The following is a 16,066-nucleotide window of genomic DNA, read 5'->3' on the forward strand; positions in this document are numbered from 1 at the left end:
GTGTAACAGGTTGTCTCATTCTTGTGGGGTAAAATATTTCATCAGTTGAGACTTTTGGGGCGCTTTGCCATAATAAAAGGAAGTGCATTCGTAACCCAGAATTCCAGATGGCTCCAGTAACTTGAATTTAACATAAATAGGTTTTCTTCCAAACTCTGTAAGTGGAGGGTGTCCACAATGTGCCTCTTCTGTAAACTGTAAGTAGTTGATACTGGGCAAGAGGTGTGGCTGATTACGTTTGTCATCTTTGCAGGAGAAAATAGAATAGTTTTTTAGTGGTCACAGATGACTCTTATGGAAACCCTTAGAGCTAAATGATCTTCTGGCTGCAGAAAGATACTGAGGTAGAATAATATGTCTTTGCCTGAGACAAAACATTTACCAGCTCTCATTCTTGGGTAAAACATTCTCATCCTATTTCAAATAGTGATTTTAAAGTATAATGTTTTTGTCTGAAATATTCCAAATCCAAAATAAAGGCTGAATTTCAGAATTAATTCAAGAACCTGTATACCCCTTTTATTAGTAGAGCTGTCTGAAAGGGGAGGGTAGATGGATACTCTCCCATATCATTCAGATACTCTTTCAAATCCTTTAGGGACAGGTTTTCTGCATGAGAGCCGTATCGTGTGGGCCCTAGTGAAATAATTTCCTTTGTGTGAGTACTTGGTTAAAGGCTTCTAAGCAGGAGTGAGGAATGTAGCTGTGGATACTTTTAAAGCTATTTTAAATTTTTTGTGGTTGTTGCTTCAGAGGTTAAGCGAAGTGGTAAGAGGTTGGATCAGCAGTCTTACCTGTAGTGATGATTGAACAACGCGTTATTGAATATTTGGATAAGTTGCACTTGATCACTGATTCTCCTGTTTTCCGTAGATTTTCCGACCTTATGCAAAGCAGTGGCTCGGTCCATTGCTGCAGCTTGTTGTTTCTGGGAATAATGGAGGTGATGGGATTCATTACATGGTAGTGGAAATAGTAGTTACTCTCCTTTCCTGGACAAGTGTAAGCACTCCCAAGGTAAGGCACATGAAATCCATTTCTATCACTGTTGTGACTATTTCATAAGAAATGAGCGAGTTTGTTATTATTCACTTACAATAATTTTCTACATCAGTGCACTGTTTCTTTTAGATACTAGCTTCAGAAATAGCTTATTTCCTTGCTTTCATCAAACAATGTATGTCTTCATGTTGGAGTCACTATATTTATTCTAGCTCCTATTCATTGCAGGGGAATATCAAGGATGAGATTTTAGCTAACAGATTGCTTGAATTCTTGATGAAGAATGCCTTCCATCAAAAAAGACAGGTGTTCAGACACAATCTGGAAATCATAAAGACAGTTATAGAGTGTTGGAAGAACTGTCTCTCCATACCTTACAGGTAAGCGTTTAGACAACTGCTTGCTTTTGTCAGTATTTCAAGAATGGAGACCTGAACTCTCCAAAAGTTGCAACTTAATTTGCAAAACAACGAGGAGAGAGACAGGGAAGATGTGTAAAGAATTGCAACAGCAAAAGCAGGAGTAATCTCTCCAAGTCTTACATTTTACTTGAAATGCGGGGTGTTACCACTGAATCTCAGTGCACTCTTAGGAAGACTCCTGCGATCTGCTGCGCTTCTGAACTTGTTGCACGGAATTTGTTGGGTTTACAATCTCTTTTTAGATTTTTTTTTTTTTCCCCCCCCAAAGGCTTCTTCATTAAAGCTAAATACTTATTTCTGAATACATGCTCTCTGCTAATTTTGGTGGGAGTGTATATGCCTATATACATACTTTCTGCTGGTTTTGGTGGGGTTATGTGTGTGTATATATCTATATATACACAGAGTGAGTTATTTATGGTGTGGATATTTTGGGATTTTCATATATATAATTATTTTTATGTTTTTATCCAACAGTTTAATATTTGAGAAGTTTTCTAGTGGAGACCCTGATACAAAGGACAATTCAGTGGGAATTCAGCTGCTGGGAATTGTTCTTGCTAACAATTTACCTCCCTTTGACCTGAAGTGTGAAATAGATCGTGCCAGGTGAGAAACGCAGCTTTTTTGTGATTGATTTTGATAAAACATTAAAGACAAAGAGTGCAACTCTAACTTTGTCAGCATGAAGTGTGGGAGATGGATTGCTCGTTTATTGGAATTGTTTGTCCCATCATCCCTTTGCTGTTGTCTGTCAGCTAGAAAAGCTGCCAACTTTTTAGCTGCAAACTGCGGACCACGTTTATTTTGGGAAATTTCTAGAAGAATGTAAGTTCTTTTACAGCTGGCCCCAGGGTTGCAGTTTTGTGGGAACTAACAGTCAGGAGTTACCAAAGCAGAGATTTGAGACACTGCAGACTGAAAATCCACGTTGTGCTGTGTTCAGCTCTGCTAGAAAGTGTTCCCCTGGGCAGCTCAGGTGAGTTTTTTGTTCCAGTGAAAACTGATTGCTGGAGTAGAGGCTTACAGCAGGTCTGCCTTTTGTGTTAGGTATTTTCAGGCTTTGATCAGCAACATGGGTTTACTAAAGTATAAAGAAGTTTATGCGGCGGCTGCAGAAGTGTTGGGACTTGCTCTTCGGCACATTGCGGAGAGGGGAAATGTAAGTGAACCGTGTGGTGTATTAGACCTTTCCTGTCTTAATTCTGTGTGCACCTTTTATATAACTACTCAGTTCAGCTCCAAAAATGAATGTATTTAAAGCTCAACAGTCTTTGTCCAGCAGATCAAGTTAAAGGTTTAAACTCTTAAGAGGAAAAGAATTTGAGAGCAGACTAAGCGCAGAGTTTTTCCTCTGCCATTTTGGAGCTGACAGTGAATGGTCTCTTTCTGGGGCCTTGTTCAGCTTTTGCCAATCACAACCACTGGCAGGGGATGTTTTAAGTTGTTTTTTCTTTTTTTTTTTAAGAAAAAAAAATTCAGTTGGGAGGTTTGGGACTAGCTTTTGAATATCTGTATCTGAAGAATTTTAATAACTTGCAAGTTTTGATGTAAAATTTGAAGTTATTGTACTTGATTTTGAATCCAGCTATTTTTAAAGTAGTGAATAAGGTGAATGCAAAACTTACTCACCAGATCCTACAGTACTAGAAGTAGAGGATAGTGAGTGATGATCACAGAAGTCAGTTTGAGACACATGCTAGAAGTGCTTCCTTACACAACAGTGAAGTGAACTTCTGGAATTTGTTGCCAGAAGAGGTTTTAGGGTAAGGAGCTTCTGCAGGCTCAAAGAGAAATTGGGCATATTCAAGCACAAAAAAAAAAATCCACAAACACGTTCTAAAAACAATAGACAACAATGTAAACTCTTACGAACCCTAATCTAATAACAGATGTATGTTGGATTGTAAGAGAGTCAAGGAGGACAAAATGCAGCCGGGCTCACGTGCTCCCCCTAAGTATAATTCTGCAGCTGCTGTTGGAGGCAAAAATACCAAGATAACATCAAGGTGGAATATTAGTCTGACCCTTGCAGGTTATTCTTACTTCTCTCCCTACTGTTCTTACTTCCTTCCTCCATTAATTCCATTCCGGTTGTTCTTTCACAGTTTGTAGAGCATATTTCATAAATGGAATTCCTGCAATCTTCTCTTTCGGAGTCTTCCAAGTTCCATTATAAACAGCGTAATGAATAAGTGAGCAAAGATGGTGCCAGTATTTTATCCTCTTCAAGGCTCCTTTCTTTGACATTAAGTGAAGCTGCTGGTTATTTTGCACTAAAAATGTCTATTTTTTTACATTCGTTAACTGGAAATCTTCCATACTGAATGAGAAGCTACTTACATAAATAAGCTTACTAAGCAACTTGTATTTCAAAATTAAGGTGTTGGTTCCAAACCAAACAGAGGGAGCTCCCAGATGTATTGTTTAAGCAGTCGTCCTGTGTTTCAGCCAGGCGTGGCTGTACAGCAGCCATGCAGCACCATAAATGTCAAGACGAGATGGGCAGATCTTACCCAGCGAAGGCACTGGAGTCAAAACAGTAGAGCAGCAGAACTCCTTGTCGTTAAGGTGGTGATGAGTTTTGTGGTTATGAGTTTCGTGGCTATGCTTGTCTTACTGTCTGTCTCATTTTCAGGTACTTGAAGATCCAGTTTATGATTGTGTGATAAGACAATTAAAACACCATCAGAACACCCATCAGGATAAGTTTATTCAATGCTTGAATAAAGTTGTTAAGAATTTTCCACCTCTTGCTGACAGGTATGCCACGATTTGCGTGGTATGCTCGTTGTAGAGCTGGAGGAGTAATGGAAAATAACTTGCTTTTCTTTGTGGTTATGTTAAGGTTTATGAATGCAGTATTCTTCTTGATACCCAAACTTCATGGTGTGATGAAAACCTACTGTTTGGAAGTAATAATGTGCCGGGCAGAAGAGATACCTGATCTCCACTTGCAGTTAAAGAGTAAAGACTTTATCCAGATCATGAATCACAGGTGAGCGATCACATGTTTATAAATGCAGATGCATAGTCCAAATTTCCTGATAACATTTTCTATGCTGGCCACAACATTTCTTACATTCAGAAGCATTTATAGTTTATGTTGACTTTGGTCACTGCTCTCCTAATTTGAGCTAATGAAATTAAGATAGTTATCTCACCATGAAAAACAAACAAAACCCCTGAATAGCAGTAAGGTGAGACACCACTGGGATGTGAATATCTGTACCTTGTGTTAGTTTAGTTCTATTCTTACTCCTGGGTTGAACTCAAAAGGATTCACCTAAAGCCCTCTATGCAAAAACAAATATGATTGATAAAACCTGAACTCATCTTCTGGTTCTGTGTGTAGGAGTGAAGAGGAAAGCAATGTAAATATTATTTTTTTTCCTCTCTCTTTTAGGGATGATGAAAGGCAAAGGGTTTGTTTGGATATAGTGTACAAGATGCTGTCTAAACTAAAACCGCCAGAACTTAAAGAACTTCTTCCTGGAGTGACAGGATTCATTTCTCACCCTTCTGTAATATGTCGACAGCGCATGTATGATATTCTGATGTGGATTTATGATAATTACAGGTGTGTATTGACTGCAGATGTTGTCTTCCAGTGGTTTGTCGTGGGCAAAGTGAAAGTGCTTGTAACACTGTCTCCCAACTTCACGTCCCTCAGTGCAGGATTTTTCCAGGTCTCAGAAGAGCAGAGCTGTGGTGTGCCTAAGTACCTTTGATGACAATTTCATCACTTTCACTGAGGAACGAAGACTTAGACCTAAACTTTATCCCAGAACTGGGATGTTGCATCACCACAGCATGATGGCATAGAAGGTCTTAGCTCTGAAGCTCCCACTTCTTTTCTTGTTGACAGAATTCGTAACTAGACAGAATCGTGCACTAGAGAAATTTGCTTATAGATAGAAGGTGTATTAAGGCACCGTGGTGTGGTGTGGATCCCTTCAGTCTGGAGGTATAAAGCTGTTGTTTCTGTTCGATCCCATAGAGCAGGGAGCAGGCATGTGCTCAGTTTGGCAAGAGGATTGCTGTTGAATCATCTAACTAGGTTGAGCTCTAGTATGTGCTTCTTCCCCAAGATAACTGTTTGAGTGGATAATTATCGTGAAGAAAAAGTACAGGCAATTTTTACTCCAGCATCACTGGGAAAAGATAATTCTCTGCCTTTTCCTAAGATTTAACCTTGCAAACCCAGAACTACTTCTGTTTGGCCTTTGTAATAAATACCTAATGTGCATTACTGAGCTTTCTGATTTTTTTCGAAGTAGTGAGAAACAAGACATTTTTGGCAATGAAAACCTCATATTGTGAAAAAAAAAAAAAACACCACCCTGCAGTATTGTCATGCCAAGCTGAGATTTTTGAGAAGGGCATGTTCCTCCTGTTCTCCCACCATCCTCATCCTCTTATTTTACTATGGGTTGTTTGAGAGAAGTCATTAAGAGACATTTTTCTCCTACCATCAGTGATCCAGAAAGCCAAGCAGATGGCGATTCTCAGGAAATACTCAAACTAGCAAAAGAAATGCTGCTTCAAGGACTAACTGACGAGAATGCTGAACTGCAGTGAGTAAACAGTGTCGTGATGACTATCTGAAGTGATGAATCCCTAAATTGCTCTTTGTTTATAACGGATAGGTTGATTCTTAAAGGCTTTTTAAGTATTTTAATATAAAAGAGTAACAGTGAGATTAGATTATTGGAATAAATAGAAATAATGTTATTTAGAAAGTTGTGTACCATAGTGTTACACCAAATTATGTGAAGCACAGAGCTTTTGAACAAACTTCTAAGCCACGGAGAAGCTGTTTCAGTATGTTAGACCTAATTCTGCATTAACGTTCTAGAGTTTTTGAACAAGATGGCCCTTATTACACACAAAAACAGATCAAATGGTGGAGAATGTTGGATTTTTTAAATTTTTTGGTGAAGCAAAAGACAGACTAGGACATGTCTGTGCTGATCCACCGGTAGCACTTCTCAAGGAAAACAACTCATAGAAATAATTTTTTCAGAGTAAACCTTTAATATCAGTCAAACAGCATAGAGCGTGGTAGATGAATGAGGAATTTGGTGTAATTCAATGGAAGATCCATGGCGTGAAAGGGTTAGTTGAAGGATTGATAATCTTAGTGTGGTGTTTGCTTTTTTAAACTTGACTTTTTTTGATAGCGTTGTGTTGTCTGTTTGCTTATAGCCAGGAATAACTTTTTTCCTTACTTTTACAGATTAATCGTGAGGAATTTTTGGAGTGATGAGACAAGGTTACCCACAAATATTCTTGATCGCATGCTGTCATTATTAAATTCTTTATATTCCACCAAGATTGAAACACAATACTTGAGTCTAATCACAAATTTTCTGCTTGAAATGACTAGCAAGAGCCCGGATTATTCCAGAAAAATATTTGAGCATCCACTGTCTGAATGCAAATTTCAGGTGAATTGTAATGTGTTATGCTGTGTGACAAATTCTGTTCCTTAGTGGAGTTACCGCTTGGACAAGAACAGCATCGTGAAGGAGACTTTTGAAAGTGTGTTTTGTACTTCATAGTTAACAGCTGCAACAGTCGTGGGTTAGGCACAGTATCAGAAGTTTGATAATTTTGAGAGGGAAATAATTATACTTTGTTTCCAAAAAGGAAAGATTTAATTAAAATAGTCATATGTACCAAGTATAGCTGATGTGTAGAGTACTGAAATACCTAAAAAAGAGGGTAGTGAAGCACCATAAGGTGGAGAAAACTTGTGAAGAAACAGGAATACTGGTACTAGAGCTGTAAATCAGTCCTCAGCTGACCGGTCCAAATTAGTGAGCTTTTTTTCTGAGCTGTGGAGAACCTTTATGTGTTTGGGGTTCTTTTTATAGTCAGGTTCTGCTCCTGTATCTGGGATGCTATTTTAAATTCTGTACTTTAATTTGTGCTGTCCTGTTTCAAGGAAGGAAAGCAAAAAGCCTCCGTTCCTACAGTTCTTATTAAAGTGTTTCTGTATTCATAGGACTTCGTAATTGATGCCAGCTGGCGTTATCAAAGCACCATGCTCACACCTCTGTTTGTGGAGACTCAAGCTTCTCAGAGTATCCACAGGAATTTATCACAAGATCGATCCCTTTCTGCTTCTGGGTCAATCGGTGGTCGAGTGAGGGCCACCCAGCGGCAGTATGAATTTACACCCACACAGCACATCGGTAAGTTCAGACCAGTGTCTTCTGAAACTGTCCTGTTTGCTCCAGGAGTGGTTTAATTCTATTCATTCCTCTTGTGTATGAAATTTAAATGTAAAGGTGTAAATACTTTTAATATTTTGTTTTCAAGGGCTTTTTTTTTTTTTCTTGCATCATGAGAAAAAAACCATACAGTCACATTTTTATTAGTATCATATATATTTTATATGCTGCCTAACGTAAAAGCAGTTTTGTTTACCTATCAGCTTGAAATCTGTTCTGCCCATAAACGCTGGAAATTGTATTTTTAGGGGAGGAAAATGGCCTGCTTCATGGATGTTTTCACTTGATTTATAAGTGGATATGTTACAGCTTTTATGCAATTTTTTTTACAGGTGGCAGAAGTTCTTTTAATTGGCTAACTGGAAGTACCATTGACACATTGGCAGACTATACAGTTCCTTCATCCTCTGAATCCTTGTCTTCGTCCATGCTCTTGGTTAACAAACGGAGTGAAAAATTTAAACAAGCAACTTTTAAACCAGTAGGGCCGGATTTTGGGAAAAAAAGGTTGAGTTTGCCTGGAGATGAGGTGGACAGCAAAACTAAAGGTCTGTAAGCCTTATGATGCAATTTCTATATAAATATTGTGTTTTTACAGGCCATCTTTGTCAGTTATTCAGCTGGCAGTCCGTTATCTTTGAGACTTTCTAAGTGTGGTTCAACTTGGGGGATCTTGTTTCTAGGAGTGTGTGGTGATACGTAATATGTGCAAAACGCTAGAATTGTGCGAGCAATTGCAAAGCTGTGTGTTTCTAGACAAAGAGCTGGCTGGATAAGAAACCAGCTGGTGTAAACTTCGCATTCCTACCTCTCGCTAACATCATCGTAGCGTGACTGTCAGTCAGTTCTGCCCCTTCGGTTTGAAACTGAACTGCTGATCTCCTTAAAGAAGAGATCTCTTTAAACACAGTTTTTCCAAACCGTCTCAGCTGTGCTGATGTGATCTGCAGCATACTGCAATCTGTCATTAGAATTACCTGCTATTTTCTGAGAGTGCTCCTTCATTTACCCAGTCAGTAACTGAAAAATATCAGCACTGTTCTGGAATGGCTTACACCCTTTCTCCCTGTTTCATCCCCATTTCACCCTTGCCTACCTTGTTCTTAAAATTTTGACTGAAAGGATGAGAGTAGAAGTTCAGGCAGTGAGCTGTGAAGATTTACCTTTTCGATACCTGAGAGGTGTTCCGGGGCAGTGTTGAATGGGCCGTGCTGAATTACAGAAACAGAGCAGTCAGTCCACCTTCCAGTCAGGCCCTGGTCTTCCACCAGAAAGACCTCAGTTATGGTGGCATGATTTTGTTTGCTCACTCTTCTTTTCTAGGAAATGGACTGAAGTGAACAGTCCATCACGTGGCCTTTCTCCATGACTGTCCTGAGGTGTTGATCCAGTGACAGTTCCATAACAGGAACTTAAAAAATGCAGTACTGTATTATTGCTACCCAATCTTTGAATATATTTAGCACCTCTTTTAGGTAGGGGGCTACATACTTTATGGACTATGATGTAAATGCCACACTTGCCTTTGAGATCTTAAAATAAATCTGTCGTATGGGACAAATTTGTTTATGAATTTTAGGGCCTTTCCCAGTACAATAGTTTGAGTCTTGCACCTCATCCACATGATTAAAGTTTTTGTATAAATGCTTATTACCTCTTCTCCTAAGAACAACTTAATTTGTTCTAATTCATTGTCTTGTTGAAAAGTTTTGCATTGAGTTGTTGGGTGTGAAACTTAGGAGACAAGCTGGTAAGCTAGTAAATACAAAACTGATGTTCGTTATTATATGATGCTCTTGCCTTAAATGTGAAGTTCGCTTGAGAAAGGAAAAGCTATGGAGGTGATGGTGTGTTCCCTAGGCATAGAAGAACGAGCAGAGATTCTAAGACTGCGGAGGCGTTTCTTGAAGGACCAAGAGAAACTCAGTCTCTTTTATGCTAGAAAAGGTGTGGCTGAACAGAGGAGAGAAAAGGTTTGTCAATTCAAATAAGTTTAAAACCCAAAGTTCTGATGCTATTTGCAGTCTTACACTTCCTCTCGAGAGGTAACTTGGTGACGGAAGGCTGGGTGTAAGATACTTGCTGCTGCTTGGAGAGCTTTAGAAGGTTTTGTTTGGAAATCATGCTGTTTCTGTGCAGAAAGCTAAAGGATGTTACCTAGCATGAGTGAGAAACGAGCCGGATGGTAACTCTTCCAGTCTGCCACATGATGTATATGAAGTAATTTTATGTGATGGAGTCCCTGAGAGCTGTGGGAAGCTCTTTATGGTTGTCATCCTGGAAGCTAGGATCTTTGAAGCTACAGTCCTCTGTAGAAATGGTTGGAGAAGATCCAGTGTCTGAGGGTGAAGTCAGCAATGTGATACAGCCGATGGACTAACCAGAATTGTTGTGTACTTTTAACCTGAAAGAATGTCAGTAATAATCGTTTGCTGAGTGTTTATCAAGGCCAGAAACAGTACTGTGTGGGTTTCCTGGTTGTGTTATGTATTTACAATAAATTTAAGTATATTTGAGCTCTGTAACACTTTTAGAGGTTCATGTTTCTAAAAATAACATACATTATCGACCAAAAATGATAGCACTTAGACCAAGAGCAAAGGAGCTCTTTCGCTCTTGAGAGCTACCAGTTTGAGATACTCGTATAATTCTTTGCAGCTGCAGACAACTGTGTAAACAGATCCTATGTCTGGAAGAACCACACAAACACCTATTTTAGCCATTTTATATTTACTTGCAGGCTACAGCTACCATTTCCTCCTACCCTGCAAGAGAGAACCTGTAAGCGTGTTCCGTATGACAGTAAAAATTACAACCAACAAAGCCCTCCATGATATTCCACAATAAAAGACCAGAGGAGACTATGAATGCTGTCAGGACCCCTTAAAACTTGTCGAGATGTTTGTGGCACATAAACACATGGGGAATTTGGTGGCCTGTGTTAATGATGGGGCGAAGCAGCAAAAAGTAGGATCAGAGCAAGAAAATACTTGGAAATAGCTTTAGCAAAGTCCTAATTTCTTCTAGCATATTTCTCTTGAAAGTTTTTTTGAAAATCATCCCTTTGAAGATGTGTAGGAGAGAAATGGGTTCAAGCAGCACAATTACAAAGGGATTACAGTAAGAGAAAAAAAATCTTCAGGCTTTCTTTTGTTTCCCTCTTCCGTTCTACCAATGTATAAATCCACCCATTAGCTGCTGGTTTAACTGGTTATGGCAGTAGTTAAAAATAAAATCCTAGCATCTAAACTTACTGCTGATTTCCTTGTAGCATATCAGTGCTATGAAAAGGCAGGCAGGCAGAGGCAGAGGTAGGTTTTGTCTATATCTGGTAGCTCTTGTTCATTTTAAATGTATTCCTTTAATACATGTAACTCCTCGTATGTATATTACGTATATAATAATTCCTCAGCAAAAGGCAGGGCAGCTATTTATCAACTGCAGTTTATGACAGTTTTATAACAGTTTGGTTTAAGTTTTGCTAGGCTCAGTTTTAGCAGGTTCATCCTTGTTCCTTCTCCTCCCCGTCCCACAGTGTGACATAAAACACAGTGGTTCTAGGAAACTCATTGTAGTTTGGACCTGGACCTGGCTGAGGACCATCATGTTATGGACTGCTGTGGCTCCGCTGGACAGCGGTAACTTACTAAACCTCAGCAGCTCACTAGCTGTCAGTCATAATCACTGTCTTTAGAAGTGACTTAAATACTACCTGTATATAAGCAGGAAGGGATGTAAGTATGTAAGTACAAGGGATTAATATTAAAAGTTAATGGCTGCAGTAAGTCTATGATCAAGACTTTGGAGTTTTTAATTGACTAAGAGAACTACATGTTACACATTACAGCTTTATAGACAATGTGTTTGTTTAATAAGCGTGGTAAAAATTTATAAAACACTCAGAAATGCTCTTGCTTTATTTTGTTTTATCTAGATACAGCTCTTTCCAAGTAATAGGATAATGATTTTTTAACATGATAATGCATTTCAGGAGATAAAGACTGAGCTGAAGATAAAGCATGATGCCCAGGTTACTTTGTACAGAAGTTACCGAGTGGGAGACCTTCCTGACATCCAGATCGAATACTGCAGTCTCATTGCCCCTCTGCAGGGCCTTGCCCAGGTCTGTCTGCTTTTCAGAGGTCGTGGGTGAGGTTTTCTGTTCTTGCAGGGAAAATGACGTGAGGTTGGACAACTGCTTTCAAAACTGGTTTGTTGTTCTGTAGTCAACTGCTGTGGCACCCATTCTAAGAGTTTGTTTTGAGGGAGTGTTTCTTCTACCCGTGGGCTGGTGCAGTGGTGAGAGAAGATGCCTCACCTGAGCAGTTGAGTTGAACACTGAGGACCTGAGACATCAACTGTTGTCCATTGCTTGTGGATTCCTCTATTTGAAAAAGAGATGTAGTGGTCTTACAGACATTATTGCAAAGGACATCTCACTGTACAACTACAAAACAGCCATTTTTATTCTTTTACATGGCTGTGGCAGAGTTGTAAAAATGTAAATGAAGTCACCATGCCTAAGACTGGACTTGGACTACTCAGAAAAGCTGATCCAATATTCCTTTTCCTACCCCAGAGTGGTAGAAACTGTAGGCTGAACCTATGCCATTTTAGTGTTTAGGAAGTCACAGTGTTCCTGATTACACAGAGATGAGGGTCCATCAAAAGAAATGAAAGACAAAGGTAAAGGGAGGAAGTAGCACACTCGTGAGTTATCAGAATAGTATTATAGATCAAGAGTTAGACCAAACTCCAGTCCCATGATAAACCCACATGCACAGGATTATGTTAGAACATGCAAGTGTGTTTCTGGGTTGAAAAAGTGCCATTAAATCTCAGATGGAACTGTCTGTCTGTACAGACAGTCTGTCTCTCTCTGTTAGCTGCCTCAGTGTTAGGTCCAGGTCTCCTCGCACACTGATGTCTTCCATTTTTTCCTGAAACCCTCTTCACTGGCAGTGGTGTCTGTAAAATGATATTGGGTGTCTGGGAATTGTGAATATGTGAGAGTAGTAAATCCCATCATCCCCACCAACAGTCTGAAACCTACATTATCTTGGAGTTTCTATATGTAGAAGAACAAAGATGGGATTTGAATGGGTAGTACAGTAGTTCCGGGCATAGGTGTGATGCATGCCAGACTAATTATTCCACTCCCAAAGAGTGCCCACATAGGGATTAGGTACAGGGTGAGTCGTGTCCCTAAATTTTATTTATTAGTTTATCGTGTGACAGCAAAATTCAGTGGCCTTACTGCTTTTGTTGTAATTTACAGAAAGATCCAACATTCGCCAAGCAGCTTTTCAGCAGTTTGTTTGGTGGAATTTTTCATGAGGTAGAAAAATCTAAAACTCCTTCTGAGAAAAAAGCCATCATCCAGAAGCTGCTGAACGACTTCAATAATTTCCTGAGCATGAGCCTGTCTTACTTTCCGCCGTTCATTGCGTGCATCCAGGTAAATCCTGCTATATGGCATGAAAGTAACTGAGTATAACGTCTCTGAATGTGCAATAAACTAGTGGTAGTGAAGGTTAAATACTGTTCCTGAAATTTAAGCAAAGATAGAAAGAGAATTGTTAACAAAATGGATATTTCAAGGTACTCATCACTCTTGATAAGGTGAACAAGGTAATTCATGCCTCTGAACTGATTTTTCAAGGTTTCTACAGTTTCTCATCTGCAGAGTTTGAGTCACCTTGTAATGTTTTAGTTGCATCAGTAACAAGAAGAGACTTGATTTTTAAATGAAAGCCACAAGAACAATTGAATGGGTTATGCGGGTGTCGTGTTTACCTTCCTGTTTCTGGGAAGCGCTTACTGAGGAACACTTTGATGTCTGGAGGGTATCGGTAGCTGTCAGACCATTTGTTGTTAATCTCTCTTACTTATTTTTTAAATCAGTCCCCTGAAGTAGTTGGGGATTTTCAGTAGTGAGGGAGGGACTCACTCCCACCAAAGGGCGAGTGGGCACACTGTGGCTGGAAAGGAAACACAAAGCTTTTCCTATGAGAATAAAGTGCCCTGGAATTGAGTGTGAACTTCATCTTTTACCCCAGTTCTCCGGGAGATGATAAAAACGTGTTCATGCATCTCTTACATACTCATTGTCACTGTATTTCATGTTTCCTGTCAACCGTGTTGATCTTAATGTTGTGTCGGATTTGTAGCTCAGGGTTTTTTTGAGTGGCAGATAATGGCTTTTTTCTGTTGGAAAATGGAATTATATGGAAATATAATTTATTTATATGGAAATATAAATTTTCTCGCAGTAGATGTCATTCATAACACAGGAGAAATGTCTAGCTTGGACTAATTTTTTAAGCAGTGACAGGCTTCACTTCTTAGTACTTGTACTTAGACATCTGAAAAAAATATAATTTCTTGTTTACTTTTTTCTGTGCAGCTGCATAAAAGGTCAAATGCTATGGGGATTTTTCTGGGCTGCCTTGGTATTTTTCGAGCCAGCATCTCACAATAGCTATCTGTTAATATTCCCTCTTGACATTGCGTTTATTGGTCCTCCGTCTTGACACTATTCTCTGTGAGTTATGCTGTCTGTTAGACTGTATTAATAACACCGTTATGTTAGGCTGTTTTTTTTCTGAATAGAGATAAAATGAAGACTCAGAACATAGGTAAGTTAAAATCAGTCAAAAATACAGACTTTTTAAGAGCGATAAGAGCGTCTTATGGCCATCCCCATTCAATGGCAAAAGACCAGCAGCACAGAGGGAAGCCTCAGCCTGTGCGTTTGACATCCTGCATAACACTGAGAGGAGGCTTTACCCCAGCAAGGACTAGAGTTCATATTGATCAGGAGAGAGAGCTGGGAGAGGGTGAGCAAGAATACGCAGCGTCGAGGCGTTGGTTGGCTCAGAAAGGCTGTCCTGATGGCTTTGGCCAGTTGGAAACACAACTTCTGTTTCCTGTATAGTAACAGTGTAATAAATACTGGCTTGTTGCAGAAGGGCTTCCTGCTTCACTGCTGTTCCCTTCTGGTTGTTTACCTCTTTAGTCTTCTACAGTCTCGAGTCCCATCAGGAGAGTAACTTGGTGATAACAAGAGCTGGTTTTGTCTACAGCTGTAATCTTAAAGTTGTCTGTGAGGCTCTAGGGTTGGCTTTCAGCACAGATTAAAACCCAGCTGAAATACTAAGACGTTAACCCCATGATGAAAGTTAACATAGACTCCACAGAGATACCTGGCCCCTGAAGAACATATAATTGCCTTATAAATATTTTAGCTGTCAGGCCAGCTTGGATGCCATTCATCCTCGTCTTTGCACATGTGTAAGTAAAGACGGAACCCATTGTAGACGGAGCAGGGAACATTCCCTCTGCTTTCAGGAGATAAGTGATCAAACAGCCACCAACATGCACCAGATAGAAAGATACCCCCTTTGGTGTGTAAATTGTGAGTTTGGAGGGTGTTCTTTCTCTGGATGTGCCGCTAGATTTGCACGGTTCTTACACTTTTTCTAGGAATCCCTGAGAAGGGGCTTTTAGTCTTACCTCAGCAAAGCTGTTCTTAAGTGTTTAGACTGTGTCGTTGGTACTGTGTCCCTGACGTCACCCCTAAAAGTTGGCAGTCCCCAGGAGAGTCTGGGGCACACGTGCAGCTTTGACAGGAACTGCTAGTTGTAATTCCCCGAATAGCAGGTGAAGCAAATGCTAACCCCTCACTGAGGTCCACCTGGTCTGTAACTGGGGAAGCTACAAGAAGCTGTTCTTTTTCTCTTTTTTTTTTTTTTTTTATTGAGAACAAATTTATTGGTGTGAGAGTCTCAACTATACAAATTGTGTAATAAGTTTCATTTTTCCAGATGCCTATTCCGCAGTTTTTGTGGCAGTTGCCAATTATCAAAGAAGTGCAGCTTGATTGTTCTCCCAGTCTCCTGTTGCAATTTCCAAACAGCAATTTTTTTCACGTAGTGTTTTTGAACATACTGTGTTGCAGTAATCAAACTTTAATTTTTGTCCTAAAACTTGGTACTGCTTATTGTAATGGAAGTTATATTACCCCTCTTTTATGTTGCAGATTTTGTTTCTCCCTGTTTGGTTATTATTGCAACTTTCCTTTAAGTTCTTAAGTGAAAAAAAAAAATCCCTGGCTTTGATAAACTTGTCTTTACTTTCTTGATATATTTACCAATATTTGGGGTAATGATTTAAAAAGCCTTCAGGTAAACAAGAATGTTTGTTCCTGAAAGAGGTTATTCTGTAGTTGGACTAATCTTAAATACGATATAGATATGCTAGAAATATTGCTGTGTCATTAAATCAGGCAGGACTGGATGGGTGGAACACTGTGTGGACAGAAAGCCTCCAGCTCAGAGAAGACATCGTGGTTTATCGTGTCTGTGGCAGGGATGCCGAGGGGAAACAGAGGCTGTGAATGTG

The 16,066-nt window shown here is 39.5% G+C and overlaps 1 protein-coding gene across 1 annotated transcript in view; it reads left to right on the plus strand.

The window, feature by feature from the left end:
- PRKDC (protein kinase, DNA-activated, catalytic polypeptide) overlaps positions 1-16,066 on the plus strand; it is a gene marked incomplete at its 5' end in the record, with an annotated part of 64,451 nt that overhangs the window by 23,195 nt on the left and 25,190 nt on the right. Inside the window, 14 exons of the mRNA XM_010136369.1 lie at positions 874-1,017; positions 1,231-1,382; positions 1,902-2,033; positions 2,475-2,586; positions 4,063-4,187; positions 4,273-4,422; positions 4,831-5,004; positions 5,903-6,001; positions 6,664-6,874; positions 7,435-7,624; positions 7,996-8,211; positions 9,524-9,636; positions 11,655-11,786; positions 12,942-13,121. Of these exons, the coding sequence (XP_010134671.1) occupies positions 874-1,017; positions 1,231-1,382; positions 1,902-2,033; positions 2,475-2,586; positions 4,063-4,187; positions 4,273-4,422; positions 4,831-5,004; positions 5,903-6,001; positions 6,664-6,874; positions 7,435-7,624; positions 7,996-8,211; positions 9,524-9,636; positions 11,655-11,786; positions 12,942-13,121 (2,130 nt within the window). The remainder of the gene's footprint in view (positions 1-873; positions 1,018-1,230; positions 1,383-1,901; positions 2,034-2,474; positions 2,587-4,062; positions 4,188-4,272; positions 4,423-4,830; positions 5,005-5,902; positions 6,002-6,663; positions 6,875-7,434; positions 7,625-7,995; positions 8,212-9,523; positions 9,637-11,654; positions 11,787-12,941; positions 13,122-16,066) is intronic.

The sequence above is a fragment of the Buceros rhinoceros genome, unplaced genomic scaffold, assembly GCF_000710305.1.
Source record: "Buceros rhinoceros silvestris isolate BGI_N320 unplaced genomic scaffold, ASM71030v1 scaffold13645, whole genome shotgun sequence".
Lineage (NCBI taxonomy): Eukaryota > Metazoa > Chordata > Aves > Bucerotiformes > Bucerotidae > Buceros > Buceros rhinoceros.